Consider the following 13,234-nt stretch of genomic DNA (forward strand, 5'->3'; position numbering starts at 1 on the left):
CAGTGCGTGGTGGAGCTAAAGCACAACGTCCCTTTAGGGGTCTGGCCAAGACGTTAGCAAACCGGTTGGCAGCATGCACTGCCACAGGGTGCCTTGTGTGGATGGAGCTTCTGCGCGGTTAGCTGTCGGCATAAATAATACGCTGGAGTAGCGAGTGAAGCAATGGACAACCACAACAGCATACACTCAATCACTATCGAACTACAATCACAAGATGGGATCTAACGCAACCACATCCGAGCAGCGAGGCGAAGAAATCCTCACTGTCTTCGGCACCGCATTCGGCGAGCTCCTCGCAGCAGACCCGGCTGCCTTCCAGACGAAATTCCGCAAGATGGCTGCCTCAGCCTTTGCCTTTTACCGCGGCACAGCCTGTCTCTTCTACCACGACCTCGAGCCCCAAGTTCAAAGCGACGCATTCCTCAACGATGAGTCCAGTCACATCTGGATCCATGGCGATCTGCACGCCGAGAACTTTGGAACGTACATGGACTCGCAGGGCCGTCTGATCTTCAACGTCAATGACTTTGACGAAGCCTATGTTGGTCCTTTCACCTGGGACGTCAAGCGCTTCGCTGCATCCATTGCCCTCATCGGGTACGCGAAGGCCCTGAGCGACAAGCAGATTACTCGACTAGTCAAGACATATGCCGCTGCATATCGCGAGCGCATCCATCTCCTCGCCACCAGCGAGAACCAGGACCAAGTCCCGAGATTCACACTCGACACCGCCAAGGGCCCACTGCTCGATGCGCTCCGCGACGCTCGCATGGAGACCCGCGTCGGCCTTCTCGACTCAATGACAGAGATCCACGAGTACGAGCGCCGGTTCACACCAGGAGGTGGCGCCGTTGCGCTCGACGAGACCACACGCGAGAAGGTGATAGCCGCCTTCAACAACTACCTCAAAACACTCCCCGAGCCAAAGGCCTCCTCTCAAGCCCACCGCGTCAAGGACGTCGTCGGCCGCCGCGGCGTCGGAATCGGCTCAGCCGGTCTCCCCTCATACAATATCCTCCTCGAAGGCAAGAGCGAAGCCATCGAGAACGACGTCGTCATCTATATGAAGCAATCCACAGCTGCAGCCGTCTCCCGACATGTCAGCAACACCGCCGCAGCAAACTACTTCCAACACGAAGGTCATCGCACCGTCATCTCGCAGCGCGCCCTCCAAGCCCACGCAGACCCGTGGCTGGGGTGGACGGAGATCGACGGTGTCGGGCAGCTCGTTGCCGAGGTGTCGCCGTACGCCGTCGACCTCGACTGGTCTGACATCAACGAGTTAGACGAGATGGCTGCGGTGGTGGCGGACCTTGGCCGGGCGACGGCCATGATGCACGGCGCTGGAGATAATGATAGCCGGCACTCGGAGCTTGTTCCTTTCTCGCCGGAGCGGGTCATTGATGCGGCTATTGCGACGGATGAGGATGGCTTCACGGAGGCATTGGTGGACTTTGCGCACCAGTACAGTGCCCAGGCAAGGTTGGATCACCAAATCTTTGTGGATCTGTTTAGGAACGGGCGCATTCCTGGGTTGGCTGTTGACGATGAGGAGTAATTGTGCAAAGTGAATGAAATGTCGAGATAGCTCTAGTAACTTTAGCATTAAAAACAGAATCAGCATGGGTATTTCCATCTCATTGTCCTAGTCTTCATTATTAGTGGTCTCCTGTCTTGAGTTAGGGTTTTAGGCTAGACTGAGTTCTGCACAGTAGGGCTTGCTACATACCACGTTCAAGTCTAAGAATGCATTTTGCGGTAGTGAACATAGTATCAAATAACTATGTTCTAGGTTGGGCTCAATTCCTTCTCTAAGCTTATTTTCCCCTCGCGGTTTCGTGAACCTACGGATATTCACTGCAATCCGAATGGGTAACCGGACGCTAGCCAGCCGTGATCGCAGGTTCCATCTTTAATGACGGCACCAATACGTTGAGCCCGAAACATACACTGCGTGGGTATAACTGACCCACATGATTATCTGGTTGATGCCTGAGTTTCAACGATGGCTAGAGAGTCGAGACCATCTCCACTCACGCAGCCTACAAATCATATTTTGTGGGAAGCGATGGATGTGTCTCATTGGGTGGCCGGTAGGCCGCCTATCTACAGGCAGTACCGGAGGGCAGTATGCTCCGACATTACTAACTAGTCATGTGAGAAGGCCTAGATCAGGACACAGTATGAGAGCTCTCTAAAAGATCTAGTCTACGCGATGATTTGCTTATTTCTGGAAATCACAGACAGAATCTGGTAGTCAGACGTCCAGGGTCCCAAGATCCAAGAATGAGCATACCAATATCAGAATGCAGATCTGCTCATGATCTATCTCATCTGAAGAGTTACGACGGACGGGACCTGGATTATATGCTGCTGATTTCCTCTGATCATGCCTTTTCCAGCGGACCTCAGCTGTTATCCATATGATGTCGTCCCGCCACGTAGCGACAAAGCCCACAAGTGACGGGCGTTGCTTGAAGGAACTCAGGAGGGGGGAAACACTCAGACGCCGGTGTGGTAAAACAGAAAGATTAACGTTCGATCAGATCAATCAAAGATCACTGAGTACATTCGTGTGGCGCAAGGGGGTACATGAAAACAGCATTAACCCAAGTTTATCTAACTTTTAAGCCTTAATCGAAAGTTGTTTGTGTGTCTGAAGGAAACAGGTATTTCGATCCTGAGCAATGGGCAACTTCTCAATCTCCTTGCGGCTGCGGTAGAGCTCCGATTCCCTGGCGTACCCATACCCATTGCACCGGATCACGTCGATCTTGTTAATCAGCGCGAACACCTCATCCGCGGCGTCCACCACATTCGTGATCTTCCCAGGGAAGATATAGATCACGCCGTCGGCCTCGAAAACAACAGAACTGCGGAACTCGGTGTCTGTCACTAGTTTGGGCAGAATTGAACCCTTCCACCCTTTATACCTAAATCGCTGCGTGAAACCAGGCCAGAACCGCTCCATCTGCTCTTCGATCTTTGACCGGATCTGGCCGGTCATGAAATCGGGTGCTAGACTCGACAGACATGAGCCGGCTTCAGCATGGCTGTCGAAGGAACCGAGGATGGTGTATGCGCCGTGCGTGACCACGTAGTCGGCCTTGTGTTCGGGCTCACCGACACAGGGCATGAGGCAGGGGAACCAGCCGTCCATAACGATGAAGGACATTGGCGGCTGATTGGTCCATGTATCAGTATAGCTGAGAGCTGTGCACACCTGGTACTTGATCTGCGCTTTGATGGGAAGGTTTGAGAGGAGGCCGTCGGGGAGAGCAGAGGCGTAGCCCGTCGCGTTGACCACCTTGTCAAATACATCTTCTTTTCCGGACGCTGTCGAGATGCAGTATCCGCCGTCGAGCTTCCATACTTGGGTGACCTCCTCGTTTTGGCGAATACGTACTCCAGCCTTGAATAGCTTCGTCTCAAAGTATATCTTCAAGTAGGGGTTGAGGAGAGCGCACGGTTCATCAAGGCTATATGCAACCTCGAGCTCGCTGTTTGGTCCGAAATACGAAACGTCGACCTCCGAACATTCCTTCGATTCTCGACAGACCTCGCCGAACGTATCGGCATCCACTTTGGACTCCCTCCCAGTGGAGTCCCGGTGAGCGAGCGCGTAAATGGCAGGCTGAACAGGAACAACGACCTCTGGATACTTCTCACAAAATCTGTCAAAGGTCCGCCGGCAGCTCTCCCTAGTGCTGGACGAACGTGGGTAATGAGGACCTCTATGGATGCGAATGCCGAACTGCCTAGACACCCCTTGGAACAGTTCAGCGCCCTTTTCGATCAACGTAACATTGTATCCGGCAGCTGCCAGCTCCAGGGCCGTATGGCAGCCACTCCAGCCACCACCAATGATGACGACAGATTTCATGTTGATTGGAGAATGTAGAAGATGTAGCACAGATCTGCAAATTTAGATGGATAGTTGGCTGGGGAGACATGGTAGTTTTTATATCTAGTTCAGCATAACGCACCAAGAACCCCCTGGTAGCAGGTGTAGGGACAATCCACGTCAGGTCCCGCAAAACTTACAATTGCGCGACATCACTCTTCCCCTGGACGTGGTTATCGGGTAAAGCAGGGGTGGGCTCGCCTGTAGAGTTTGCTATATTCTCACGTCATGATGCCACGCACATTGCTTCCATATCGGGTGAAGAACCCGAAAGCTGTCCAAAATGTGCGGCAAACTGGGAATAGATGACATGGGCTAAAGGGGTTTTTGGCAGTGCAAGGTAGTACGGGGTTCGAATCACCTGCGCTAGAAGCTTGTGTTTACGAGCCCTGTACCACGGTGCTTGGAAACGGTGGCGTCGATATAGTTTCCAATTATATGTCGGGGACTTACATTTTGAAGTTTTATACGAGTTAGCGCTGCAGAATCCTAAGCCCATTCCAGGGTTTGCATATGCATGCTGGGTCGCTCCTGGTGCAGGGCTATTGTTTCCGGGGCAAATGATACACCACTAGTCGCATCGCCACAAACATTGCACCTGCATGAATCCTCAGACCCGCTATTATTAAATCCAAAGCAATGCCCCTAGTACCGAATCCACGGACAGCTCATTCCTAATTCAATACCTATCACATGAACCAGCCCTACCCGAGGCTGACCTCATCCTGGACATCTCGGAGGGGATGTGTCTCGGCATCCCGAGTTTATCGGGCTCAGTAGTTTGGTTTAAACCCTCTGCAAGATAGCTTAAAGCAACATCAGAGGCTGACCGTCCAAGCCTCAGGTGGCTTATCCACATAGGTCTCCATAATTATCAGGTGCTCTCGGCGGCAAAAATCGACTGCGGCATGTGAGGAGCGTTATTGCCTAGCTCTAATTATCTCGCCGAGAATCGAAACTCAAATGTGGTCTTCTACATCCCATCTATTTCCATCACTGTTAGAAATGCAGCAGATGTATCAGGCATAGCCGACAATCGACTCTGCTCCCCCGAAGAATGTTCCTGTGGCCCTAAATATCCAGACGAATACCAACGACGGCTTGGTAGAACACGGATACCTCGACCTTGGCTGAACTGGCGCCAACCCCCCGGTTTGGCAGGCGACAGCAGATGACAGGAGTTCCACTTTTTAAGCACAGTTATGCGAGCGGCAAGCATATTCATAGGGAAGGTGGATCGACTAGGGGCAAATGTACCTTATTGTCTGCTCGGAGAATAGAAACTCAATGCAACGTCAGTGTTACTGCTACGGGCAGTTTAATCTAATTCCCTGGAAGCTACGGGTTATCGTCAGTTGAAATGACAACATCGAGATGGCGAGGCGCGCAAGAGGTACTGGAATAACTTCCCCTTGGAGGGTATAGGGTCATACAATGTGCTGGGTCATGTCATTGTGAGCAAGAAGAATATGCTGTAAATATCACTGGCTTTACGCATCACTCTGGCATGTGAGTCATATCGACGCTTTTTCTTTCTCAGGCAACGATGTACATGCTCGAGTGGATTGCGCAACAGTCGATGTTCGAATTCATGCCTCACTGGTCGTATCACTGACGCTGTTCAAAGGTTTGGACGTGCCCTCCACTTGATATAGGGATGATTTCCGCCAGACGGCACAAGATGATCCACATCCGCTGTATTGACCAAGCCAGGATATACCTCTTCGAGACTCGTGATGCCAATGAGCTTCATGACGGCCTCCATCTCGGCCTTGAGCACTGCAACATAGTTAGATTCAATGCAGATAACTGGGGCGCAGAAGACATACACTGAATGAGATGCTCCACCCCTTCCGTGCCATAATGCAAAGCATATAGGAAGCTTCGGCCCATCCCAACCGCCTTTGCACCAAGACATAGCGCCTTGATGATATCGGCGCCCCGGCGAAAGCCCCCATCAACATAAACTTCCATGTTGTTAAAAACCTCAGGACAATTCTTGTGCATCTCGAGCAAGAGCAGAATAGCCGGCGGGGAGTAATCCAGATTCCTCCCGCCATGGTTACTGAGCAGGATCCCATCGACCTTGTGGTGCATAGCGATCTTCGCATCCTCAGCGCTGGTAATCCCTTTGAGGATAATAGGTAGGCTTGTGACGCTTCGAATCCACGCCAGGTCAGCCCAGGTCATTCCCTGATCGATGAAGCTCCCCATGACCTTTGTCAGGCCAGCGCCTGCTTTCATCGGTTTGCCGGTGATTGGGTCGGGTAGGATGTCGTCAGATTTGAGCCGTTCGTCGGCTTCGCGTTTTCCTCTTCCTGCTGCGTCTACGGTCAGAAAGATGGCTTTGCAGCCGAGGGCTTCTGCTCTTCGGAGCAGGACTTTCGACTTGTCTTTCTGCTTGTTTAGGTAGAGCTGGAAGAGGAATGGGTACTCAGACGTCTCTTGGACGATCTCCTCCAGTGGATGCCCGGAGTTGGTGCTAATCTGCTAAACTCAGCATAGCCCTGTTCCCTAGGGTGTATCACTTACAATCTCCAAAATCCCCATACTGCTCGCAGCCCTTGCAAGCCCCTTCTCCGCATCAGGATGAATTAACCGCGCAACCCCCGTCGGACAAATAAAAAGGGGCAAGGCCAACGGAATCCCCAGCATAGAAGACGACGTATCAACGCTCGTGACATTGCGCATTACCCGTGGCCGAAACCATATTCGCTTCAGCATGGACTCGTTTGCGTCGCGCGTCCAGCAGTCTGTGTCGGCTGTCGAGTAGAATGTGTATGCCTTCAAAGGTGCACTTAGGGCTGCGGCTCGTTCGAAGTCGTGGCTGTTTGGTTTGGTGGGTTAGTATTTCGGATAATTTTCCGCGCGCACAATGCACTCCGCTGTTCGTATGTACGTACCTGTTAATAAGCGAACGGAGAGGAGGCTTTGGATTTTTTGAGTCCCCAGCTGACGGTGGCTTCGGTTCCTGTGGGCTTCGCAACCAGTCTGCGGTTATTGTGGAAATGTCCAGTTTGCCTTTGAAGTGTTCGATCGAAATGTTTTCTCTGATAATCGTGACGGCGTGGATCTCAAGGAAAGTGTCCGTAGCATCTCTTCCGGCATATTTCAGAATAGCTAGTTTGTCAATTATGGGCTCAAGCTGCAGGCGGAGGACCTACTCGAGGGTCCCCCAGGGTGCTCCCCAATGAACGCCGTGAGGTCCCAGACCTCGCCATTAATCACTACCCAGCAGTCATCTGGACTGTTGTGGGGAACCACATCGTCCACTGAAAGCAGCGGTATAGCGTCTGTGTCTTTTGTCATTGTATGGGCAATTTTTGGAGATTTCCAAGTCCATATAAGTAGGGCACATGGGCGGCTATATCATTCAGCCGATGCGGGCTTAATATCAACCGTGGTGGGGGCCCCTCAACCCCAACCCCAATGCTGCGGGTCGGTGCCGCTAAACTCGGGTCATATCCGACGTTCGTGCCGAGTGCCGATTGATCTGTTGGTACAATTGAGGAGCATTGGAAACTGAATATGCGTGATTGATTCATCGGATCCCATGGTCAAAGTAAGGAAGTGTAAGATAGAAGTCGGGCTGTTGAAGTGACGCTATATCAGATTGTATGTGGCTCAGATTAGGCTAAGGCAAAGAATAAATACATAATAAGCCTATTCAGCTGCACCGTAGAGAAACAGTCCGGACTAGAAATAGAACAGGCGACAGAAAGTCACAGGCCAGCCGGATTATTTCCATAGTTCAATAACTCCCACTCGTCCTCACTCGGCTCGTTCCAATGATTATATCTATTGGGAACAAAACCAAGCTTCTGCAAAAGCCTTGCACTCCGCTCGTTCCCCTTTTCTGTCTCTGCAATGAACCTCCTCACGCGTTTCTCGGTAGAAGACCACTTCAAAACGACCCCAGCAGCTTCCCCCGCGACGCCCTTGCCCCAGAATTCGGGTGAGATGCCATATCGCAGCTCCACCATCTCATACCACGGCGGGAAAGGTGGATCTTCTTCTTCCGGCGGCGGGAGAGAGGTCATCGTCGCATCGCGAACTCCCGCGTAGCCCGCCCACTTGATGTTCTCGAAGCATTCGTAGTTTGGCCCTGCAATACGCTGGAAGTCGTCTCCCTTCGCTACGACGACACAGTTCCCACTGAAATCATACTCGGTCCCAAAAGCGTAGGACTCAGGAACCTGACGAAATCCGACAGCGAAATCCCCAAGACCACGCTTGTTCCACGCGCTTTCAATATCGCGCGTCTGAATCACCTCGCGGGCTTCGTCGTCAGTCCACTGTCTAGCGGGGAAATGGACCCCAAAGCCCATTTCACAGAACGCCGCGTCCGCATGTAAGGCCGCGTAGAGGGCTCGGTAAGTCGGGAAAGAGATGGCGATCGGAGTCGGGATGAGGATGAGTCTGCTTGCCAAGAGGACGAACGGTTCGAAAACTGGTTCCATGGCTGATTCCGTCGTTGCAGATGTCGCGGGGGCGGCGTGGATGTGAGACTAAAATCCGAGAGGTGTTGGACTAGGGCAAAAGGGTTAATCCATATCTACCCTAAGGTAAGACATACTAGTGGAAATGGGGCTGCGACTTAACCCCGCAGCTAGGAATATTTAGTCTGAGTATGGAGAAGCGCAGCTGCCTCAGTAGAGGCGCAGGGTCTTTTTCGGACATTTTCCTTGGTTTCGAAGACAAGATAAATTGCCGATCATGGTTGGATGGAAGAACATAAGGGCTTGCATTCAGGGGACAGCGATGGATAGTACACAAGGGGGGGGGGGGGGGGAGAGGGGATCATGGTCATGGTCTGGGAAAGAGGTCCCCTCTGCCTTTGGCGCCGGGCAATGCATCCGCTCCACTTTGGAATGCAGATCATACAATCAATGACGGGCAGGTCAGTGATGCGTGTTCAAGGAGGAAGATCTAATATGTTGGGGTTCACTAAATATAGCGTGCCGGGGCCTTTCATACTGCATAGGCATAGGCCCGCGCTGCCCGTGCGGGAGGCTGGTTCTAACTTCTCGCAAGCCACATTGCGGACTATCCGCTTGGTAGCTGGGCTGATGACAACTTTGTCAGTTGGCCGCCGCATATTCGTGGAAGACGCTGCTGATCATATTTTGATCTAGGGCCGTGCGGGTAAATAGTGTGGTCGTTGCTATTAAAGAGAGGCGAATGCATAATTGCGGCTATCTAAAGCTTCCGTGAGAGCCTTACAAGCTAGCCCAGCAGCTTAGATACCGGCTCGATAATAACCCTGATAACCTATAGATTGCCAGTAATTTGAATGTTTATATAGAAGAATAGGGCGCAGATGATTATGTTTAAGAAGATTTGTGGTAAGTTATGTCATTGGTAGACTCAGGAGCATGTGTAGACACAGCTTCTCATCGTGAGCAAAAAGGGTTTTGCCACATATCTGCGCCATCGTGTTTCTGGCTTTCGATGTCAAGCACGCGGAACCCTCAATAGTAAGGGTATTCAATTGCATTTGATGCTGTTCTCCTAGCTCCCTGACGCTACCCGAACATAGTTGTGATTCGCACCGCCAAAGAAAAAGTATGACAAGAAGGCGAAAGCTAATTCCTCCTCGGTCCATGAGAAGAAGTTGGAAAACCAGAAACGAGTGTGGGCCCCCGGCCTAAGTACCCGGAGCCGATGTGCATATATGCTAGAATAAAGGCCAGTTGTAGGAGAGCGGTGCCCAGCTGGAAGACTGGGAGAAGCCCTAGAGTTGTGCGAGCGACCTATTGATGACCGTATCATTAATCATTTGTGTCTGACAATAGTAGAGCATCGCAGGGCTTACCCAGTTGTGAAGATGCTGCCGTCCTCGCCTACGCCAAATATGATGCTCAGCATTTGTATCAGCTCCAGTTTACCAGGGGAAATACTCACTGTCTAAGAGTTGCAGTTCCTGACTAACATCCTTAGCACCGCAATGCTTGCTGCAAGCAACTACTGCATGCAATATCTTGCCGCTCCTTCTCAGACAGAGGTGGATAATGCACATCACCAACGCGGCTGGCTCAGTATCGGCATCCCAAGCATTACAGGCCTGGTTCTATTTTACGTCGCCAGAATGTCCATCTCAAAGGACGCAATATGCCCCCCGCCAAAGAGGCCGACGAAACCATTACATCGGCGTCGGAATATGGCCTCGGCAGCAGCGAGTCCTTGAGCTGACTCCGTCGCCTCGGTGGTAAAAATCAGGACCTCGATGAGGTGGGCAAGTATTATTTCCAGCAGTCGGCTCACAATGATCCAGTGCAGTTGGAGAGGAATGCGGTGAAAGTTTGCAGGAAGTTGGACTTTTATGTTTTGCCGATGGTATGAGGCATCTTTCTGTCGATATGGCACCTCTCGGTGGTATTTGCTAAAATGGGTGATAGATGATGAGGACATACATGTTGAGCTTTCTGGACAAGCAGACGTGAGGCTCTCTTCTCCTATACCACTGTATGCGTGCTAACTTTTCAGACTCAACTACTCGAATGCATACGGTCTACAGGAAGACACGAACATGGTCTGCGATAACTACTCCTGGGTCTCGTCCGCGCTGTATATCGGGTACTCGTAGGCGCCTACCCCTGGCAACTCCTGCTACAGCGATACCTAGTCGGAGGGTTAATTTGAATTATGGTCTTCATCTGGGGGGCTGTTTGCATGCTTCAGGTGACTCCCAATTTTCGTTCAGCTCCAAGCAAAAAAGGAAAGGACCGAGGGTCTAACGATGCCAGGCCTCCGTCTTCAACTTCGCCGGCTTTTTCGCCATCCGCTTCGTCCTCGGGGCTCCTGGAAACCGTCGTCTCCCCGGCCTTCATTATTCTAACTTCTATGCTCTGGACTCGCGAAGAACAGCCTCCGAAGCTAATACAGGCTGTCCATGAACGGTATTGTGGCTATTCTCGATGCTTTGCTAGCTTATGGTGCTGGACATGCTGAGGGGCTAGCTGATCCACAGTGGAAGCTTATCTACCTGATATCCTTTTACGTCCTTCACGCTACACCAGTCAAATTCAGTGACTCACAACCAAGGTCGTCGGCTCCATGGCAACAGCCTGGGGCTTCGTAGTCTACGCCTACCTCGCCCACGGCCCCACAACGCCAAAATGCTGACCGAGTACGAGCGCGTAGTCGCCGTCTGGCGCATATCCCGCAACCAAATGGTGCTGAAACAACCCAAGATCGTTCCCTCCCGAATCAAAGAAGCCTTCCTCAGGCCCCGCCAATGGCTCCTGTATCTAATGGCAATCTGCTACGGGATTCTCAACGGCGGCGTCGCGAACTTCCTAGCCGCGATCATAAAGGGATTCGGGTACTCCCCGCTGCGCACAAGTCTACTTCAGACGCCTGTCGGTGGGATCCAGGTGGCGATGGTCATTGCGTTTGGGTGTCTGAGAAAGGTGCCGAATATGCTGGACGCGACGGTTGTCATCTCGTGTATTCCGGGTCTGGCGGGGTTGGTTAGGCTCAGGAAGATTCTCATGATGAGACGCACCGGTTTGCGCTTGTAGGAATTTGTTGGCGCAGGGAATTCTGGAAGTGCCGGTTGTGCTTAACTGGACGTCTCAATACGACGGAGTATACCAAGAGGAGTACCGTGCTGGGTCTTTACTTTGTGTACGTACCACCCTACCTAACCAGCCCCTCCTCTCACCTCCCAACCACCACCAGGAAAGCTAAAATTACAACAAAAGAATCTACTGCGCCGGCATCATAGCAGGCCCACACCTCTTCCTCTCATCCGAAGTCCCGCGGTACGAGACGGCAATCAAGGGCCTAGCGGGCTCATACACGGCCGCGATGGGACTGCAGCTTATCTACACGGGATACTGCTGGTTCGAGAACCGGAGAAAGGAGCGCGAGGGTCTTTTGGTCGGCGCCGATTCCGTTGAGGCGGCGTTGGAGAGCTTTGAGCACCTTACGGATGAGCAGAACCGGCAATTTTCGGTATCGGATTTAAAGGATTAAGGGAGAACGAACTAGTGCAAGCGTGCTATGGGTCTCGGGTTGTTCTCTATTTGTATTGCAGAAGCTATGACCAGTAAACAAGTATACCGTCTCTACAACTGCTTCCAGACAGCATTCCTAAACATCTCATGAGCAGTATCACCACTCGGCCCCTGGTCAGGATAAGTATCAGGGTCGTTCTCTAACCCGTATGCTACGCCACGGGTTGACTAGAAGAAAGATCTTCATGAGACCTAGACACTAACAATCTATCTGATCTACTTATAATCGATTCAAATTACGTCAACGTCGATCAGACAGTGACCAACGCGAACATAAACTGCCCTGGCGTGAGAATAAGCAAGTTCTCCGCTAATGAGTCTAAAAGGACAGGAAAGAGTGTCAAGACATCATAATGTAACTTAACTAAAGAGCTGACCAAAAAATAAAACATTTGACGCGGTCAAGCCGGAAAAAAAATGGGATGAGCCGGGATTGAACCGGCGACCTCACGATATAGTGACCAAGTTGAAACTTCAGTCGTGCGCTCTCCCAACTGAGCTATCACCCCCTCGATGTTAATCTCTTTCAGCTTTTGCCTACATAAGAATTTAGCAACTCCAAGATAAAAAGAAGAAATTTTCAAAAAATGGGGTGAGCCGGGATTGAACCGGCGACCTCACGATATTATGACCGAGTTGAAACTTCAGTCGTGCGCTCTCCCAACTGAGCTATCACCCCAAGCGGTGTGAGATTGGGGTAAATTTCACAAATACAAGATACAGGGCCTCCCTGAGCAGGAGAATAAAGAGAATGTTCGAAAAAAGTGCTGCGGTCAGCTGGAAAAAATTTCTGCCGAGTGAGCCAGCCACCTAACAAAATAATCGTGGCCGAGTTAAAACCTCAGTCAGTCGTGCGCTCTCGCAACTGAGGCCAGTTACTCCATCCAATGTCAATTGTGTTCGTTTTGCCTGCTGTTTATTCTCTTACCAATTTTTAGCCAAGACAATAAATAATTCAAGACAGACTACGTGATATTTCGTAGTATCAAAAAAATGGGGTGAGCCGGGATTGAACCGGCGACCTCACGATATTGCAGAACAGTTTAAACTGAAGTAGACTTCAGTCGTGCGCTCTCCCAACTGAGCTATCACCCCTTGACATTGAGTTTTTTGTACAAAATTTGGTCTGGCAGAAAAAAAAACCATATTTAGCACAGTATTTGCTGGCCACAAAAATATCAATGCTGCAGAGGTGGTTTTTCTTCTCTTTTTATCATTTATCTTGGTGTATTGACAGTAGGCCTGTATCTGGGCGCTTTATATGTATGGTCCTCTTCTAAGCCCCCCTATCTGCGTGGCATATACTGTC

At 51.2% G+C, this 13,234-nt stretch overlaps 5 protein-coding genes and 3 non-coding genes across 8 annotated transcripts; 2 read left to right on the top strand and 6 right to left on the bottom strand.

Moving 5' to 3' along the window:
* The first annotated feature begins 185 nt into the window (after positions 1 to 185).
* On the top strand, positions 186 to 1,730 carry BDV17DRAFT_264856 (DUF2252 domain-containing protein). Its single transcript, XM_073758092.1, has one exon. It carries the CDS (start codon positions 215 to 217, stop codon positions 1,556 to 1,558), a length of 1,344 nt encoding a protein of 447 aa, XP_073614955.1. The 5' UTR covers positions 186 to 214; the 3' UTR covers positions 1,559 to 1,730.
* An 896-nt stretch (positions 1,731 to 2,626) lies between these two features.
* Positions 2,627 to 3,883, bottom strand: BDV17DRAFT_291868 (FAD-dependent oxidoreductase; the record flags this gene model as incomplete). Its single annotated transcript, XM_073762223.1, has 1 exon — positions 2,627 to 3,883. The coding sequence occupies one exon, from the start codon at positions 3,881 to 3,883 to the stop codon at positions 2,627 to 2,629; it is 1,257 nt and encodes a 418-aa protein (XP_073614956.1).
* Positions 3,884 to 5,327: 1,444 nt separating this feature from the next.
* BDV17DRAFT_298677 (putative mitochondrial cytochrome b2) lies at positions 5,328 to 7,213 on the bottom strand (the record flags this gene model as incomplete). The annotated part of the gene is made up of 5 exons (XM_073763729.1): positions 5,328 to 5,683; positions 5,734 to 6,391; positions 6,437 to 6,731; positions 6,808 to 7,024; positions 7,069 to 7,213. 5 exons carry the CDS (start codon positions 7,211 to 7,213, stop codon positions 5,526 to 5,528), a joined length of 1,473 nt encoding a protein of 490 aa, XP_073614957.1. The 3' UTR covers positions 5,328 to 5,525.
* A 413-nt stretch (positions 7,214 to 7,626) lies between these two features.
* Positions 7,627 to 8,364, bottom strand: BDV17DRAFT_291870 (GNAT family N-acetyltransferase; the record flags this gene model as incomplete). Its single annotated transcript, XM_073762224.1, has 1 exon — positions 7,627 to 8,364. The coding sequence occupies one exon, from the start codon at positions 8,362 to 8,364 to the stop codon at positions 7,627 to 7,629; it is 738 nt and encodes a 245-aa protein (XP_073614958.1).
* Positions 8,365 to 11,022: 2,658 nt separating this feature from the next.
* Positions 11,023 to 11,884, top strand: BDV17DRAFT_291871 (uncharacterized protein; the record flags this gene model as incomplete). Its single annotated transcript, XM_073762225.1, has 2 exons — positions 11,023 to 11,423; positions 11,611 to 11,884. 2 exons carry the CDS (start codon positions 11,023 to 11,025, stop codon positions 11,882 to 11,884), a joined length of 675 nt encoding a protein of 224 aa, XP_073614959.1.
* Positions 11,885 to 12,343: 459 nt separating this feature from the next.
* BDV17DRAFT_t93 lies at positions 12,344 to 12,434 on the bottom strand. Its single transcript has one exon. It is a non-coding gene; the product is annotated as a tRNA-Phe (tRNA).
* Positions 12,435 to 12,513: 79 nt separating this feature from the next.
* On the bottom strand, positions 12,514 to 12,604 carry BDV17DRAFT_t92. Its single transcript has one exon. It is a non-coding gene; the product is annotated as a tRNA-Phe (tRNA).
* Positions 12,605 to 12,919: 315 nt separating this feature from the next.
* On the bottom strand, positions 12,920 to 13,020 carry BDV17DRAFT_t91. The gene has a single exon. It is a non-coding gene; the product is annotated as a tRNA-Phe (tRNA).
* Positions 13,021 to 13,234: the final 214 nt, after the last annotated feature.

Source organism: Aspergillus undulatus (genome assembly GCF_047715775.1).
Source record: "Aspergillus undulatus strain CBS 261.88 unplaced genomic scaffold BDV17scaffold_28, whole genome shotgun sequence".
NCBI lineage: Eukaryota > Fungi > Ascomycota > Eurotiomycetes > Eurotiales > Aspergillaceae > Aspergillus > Aspergillus undulatus.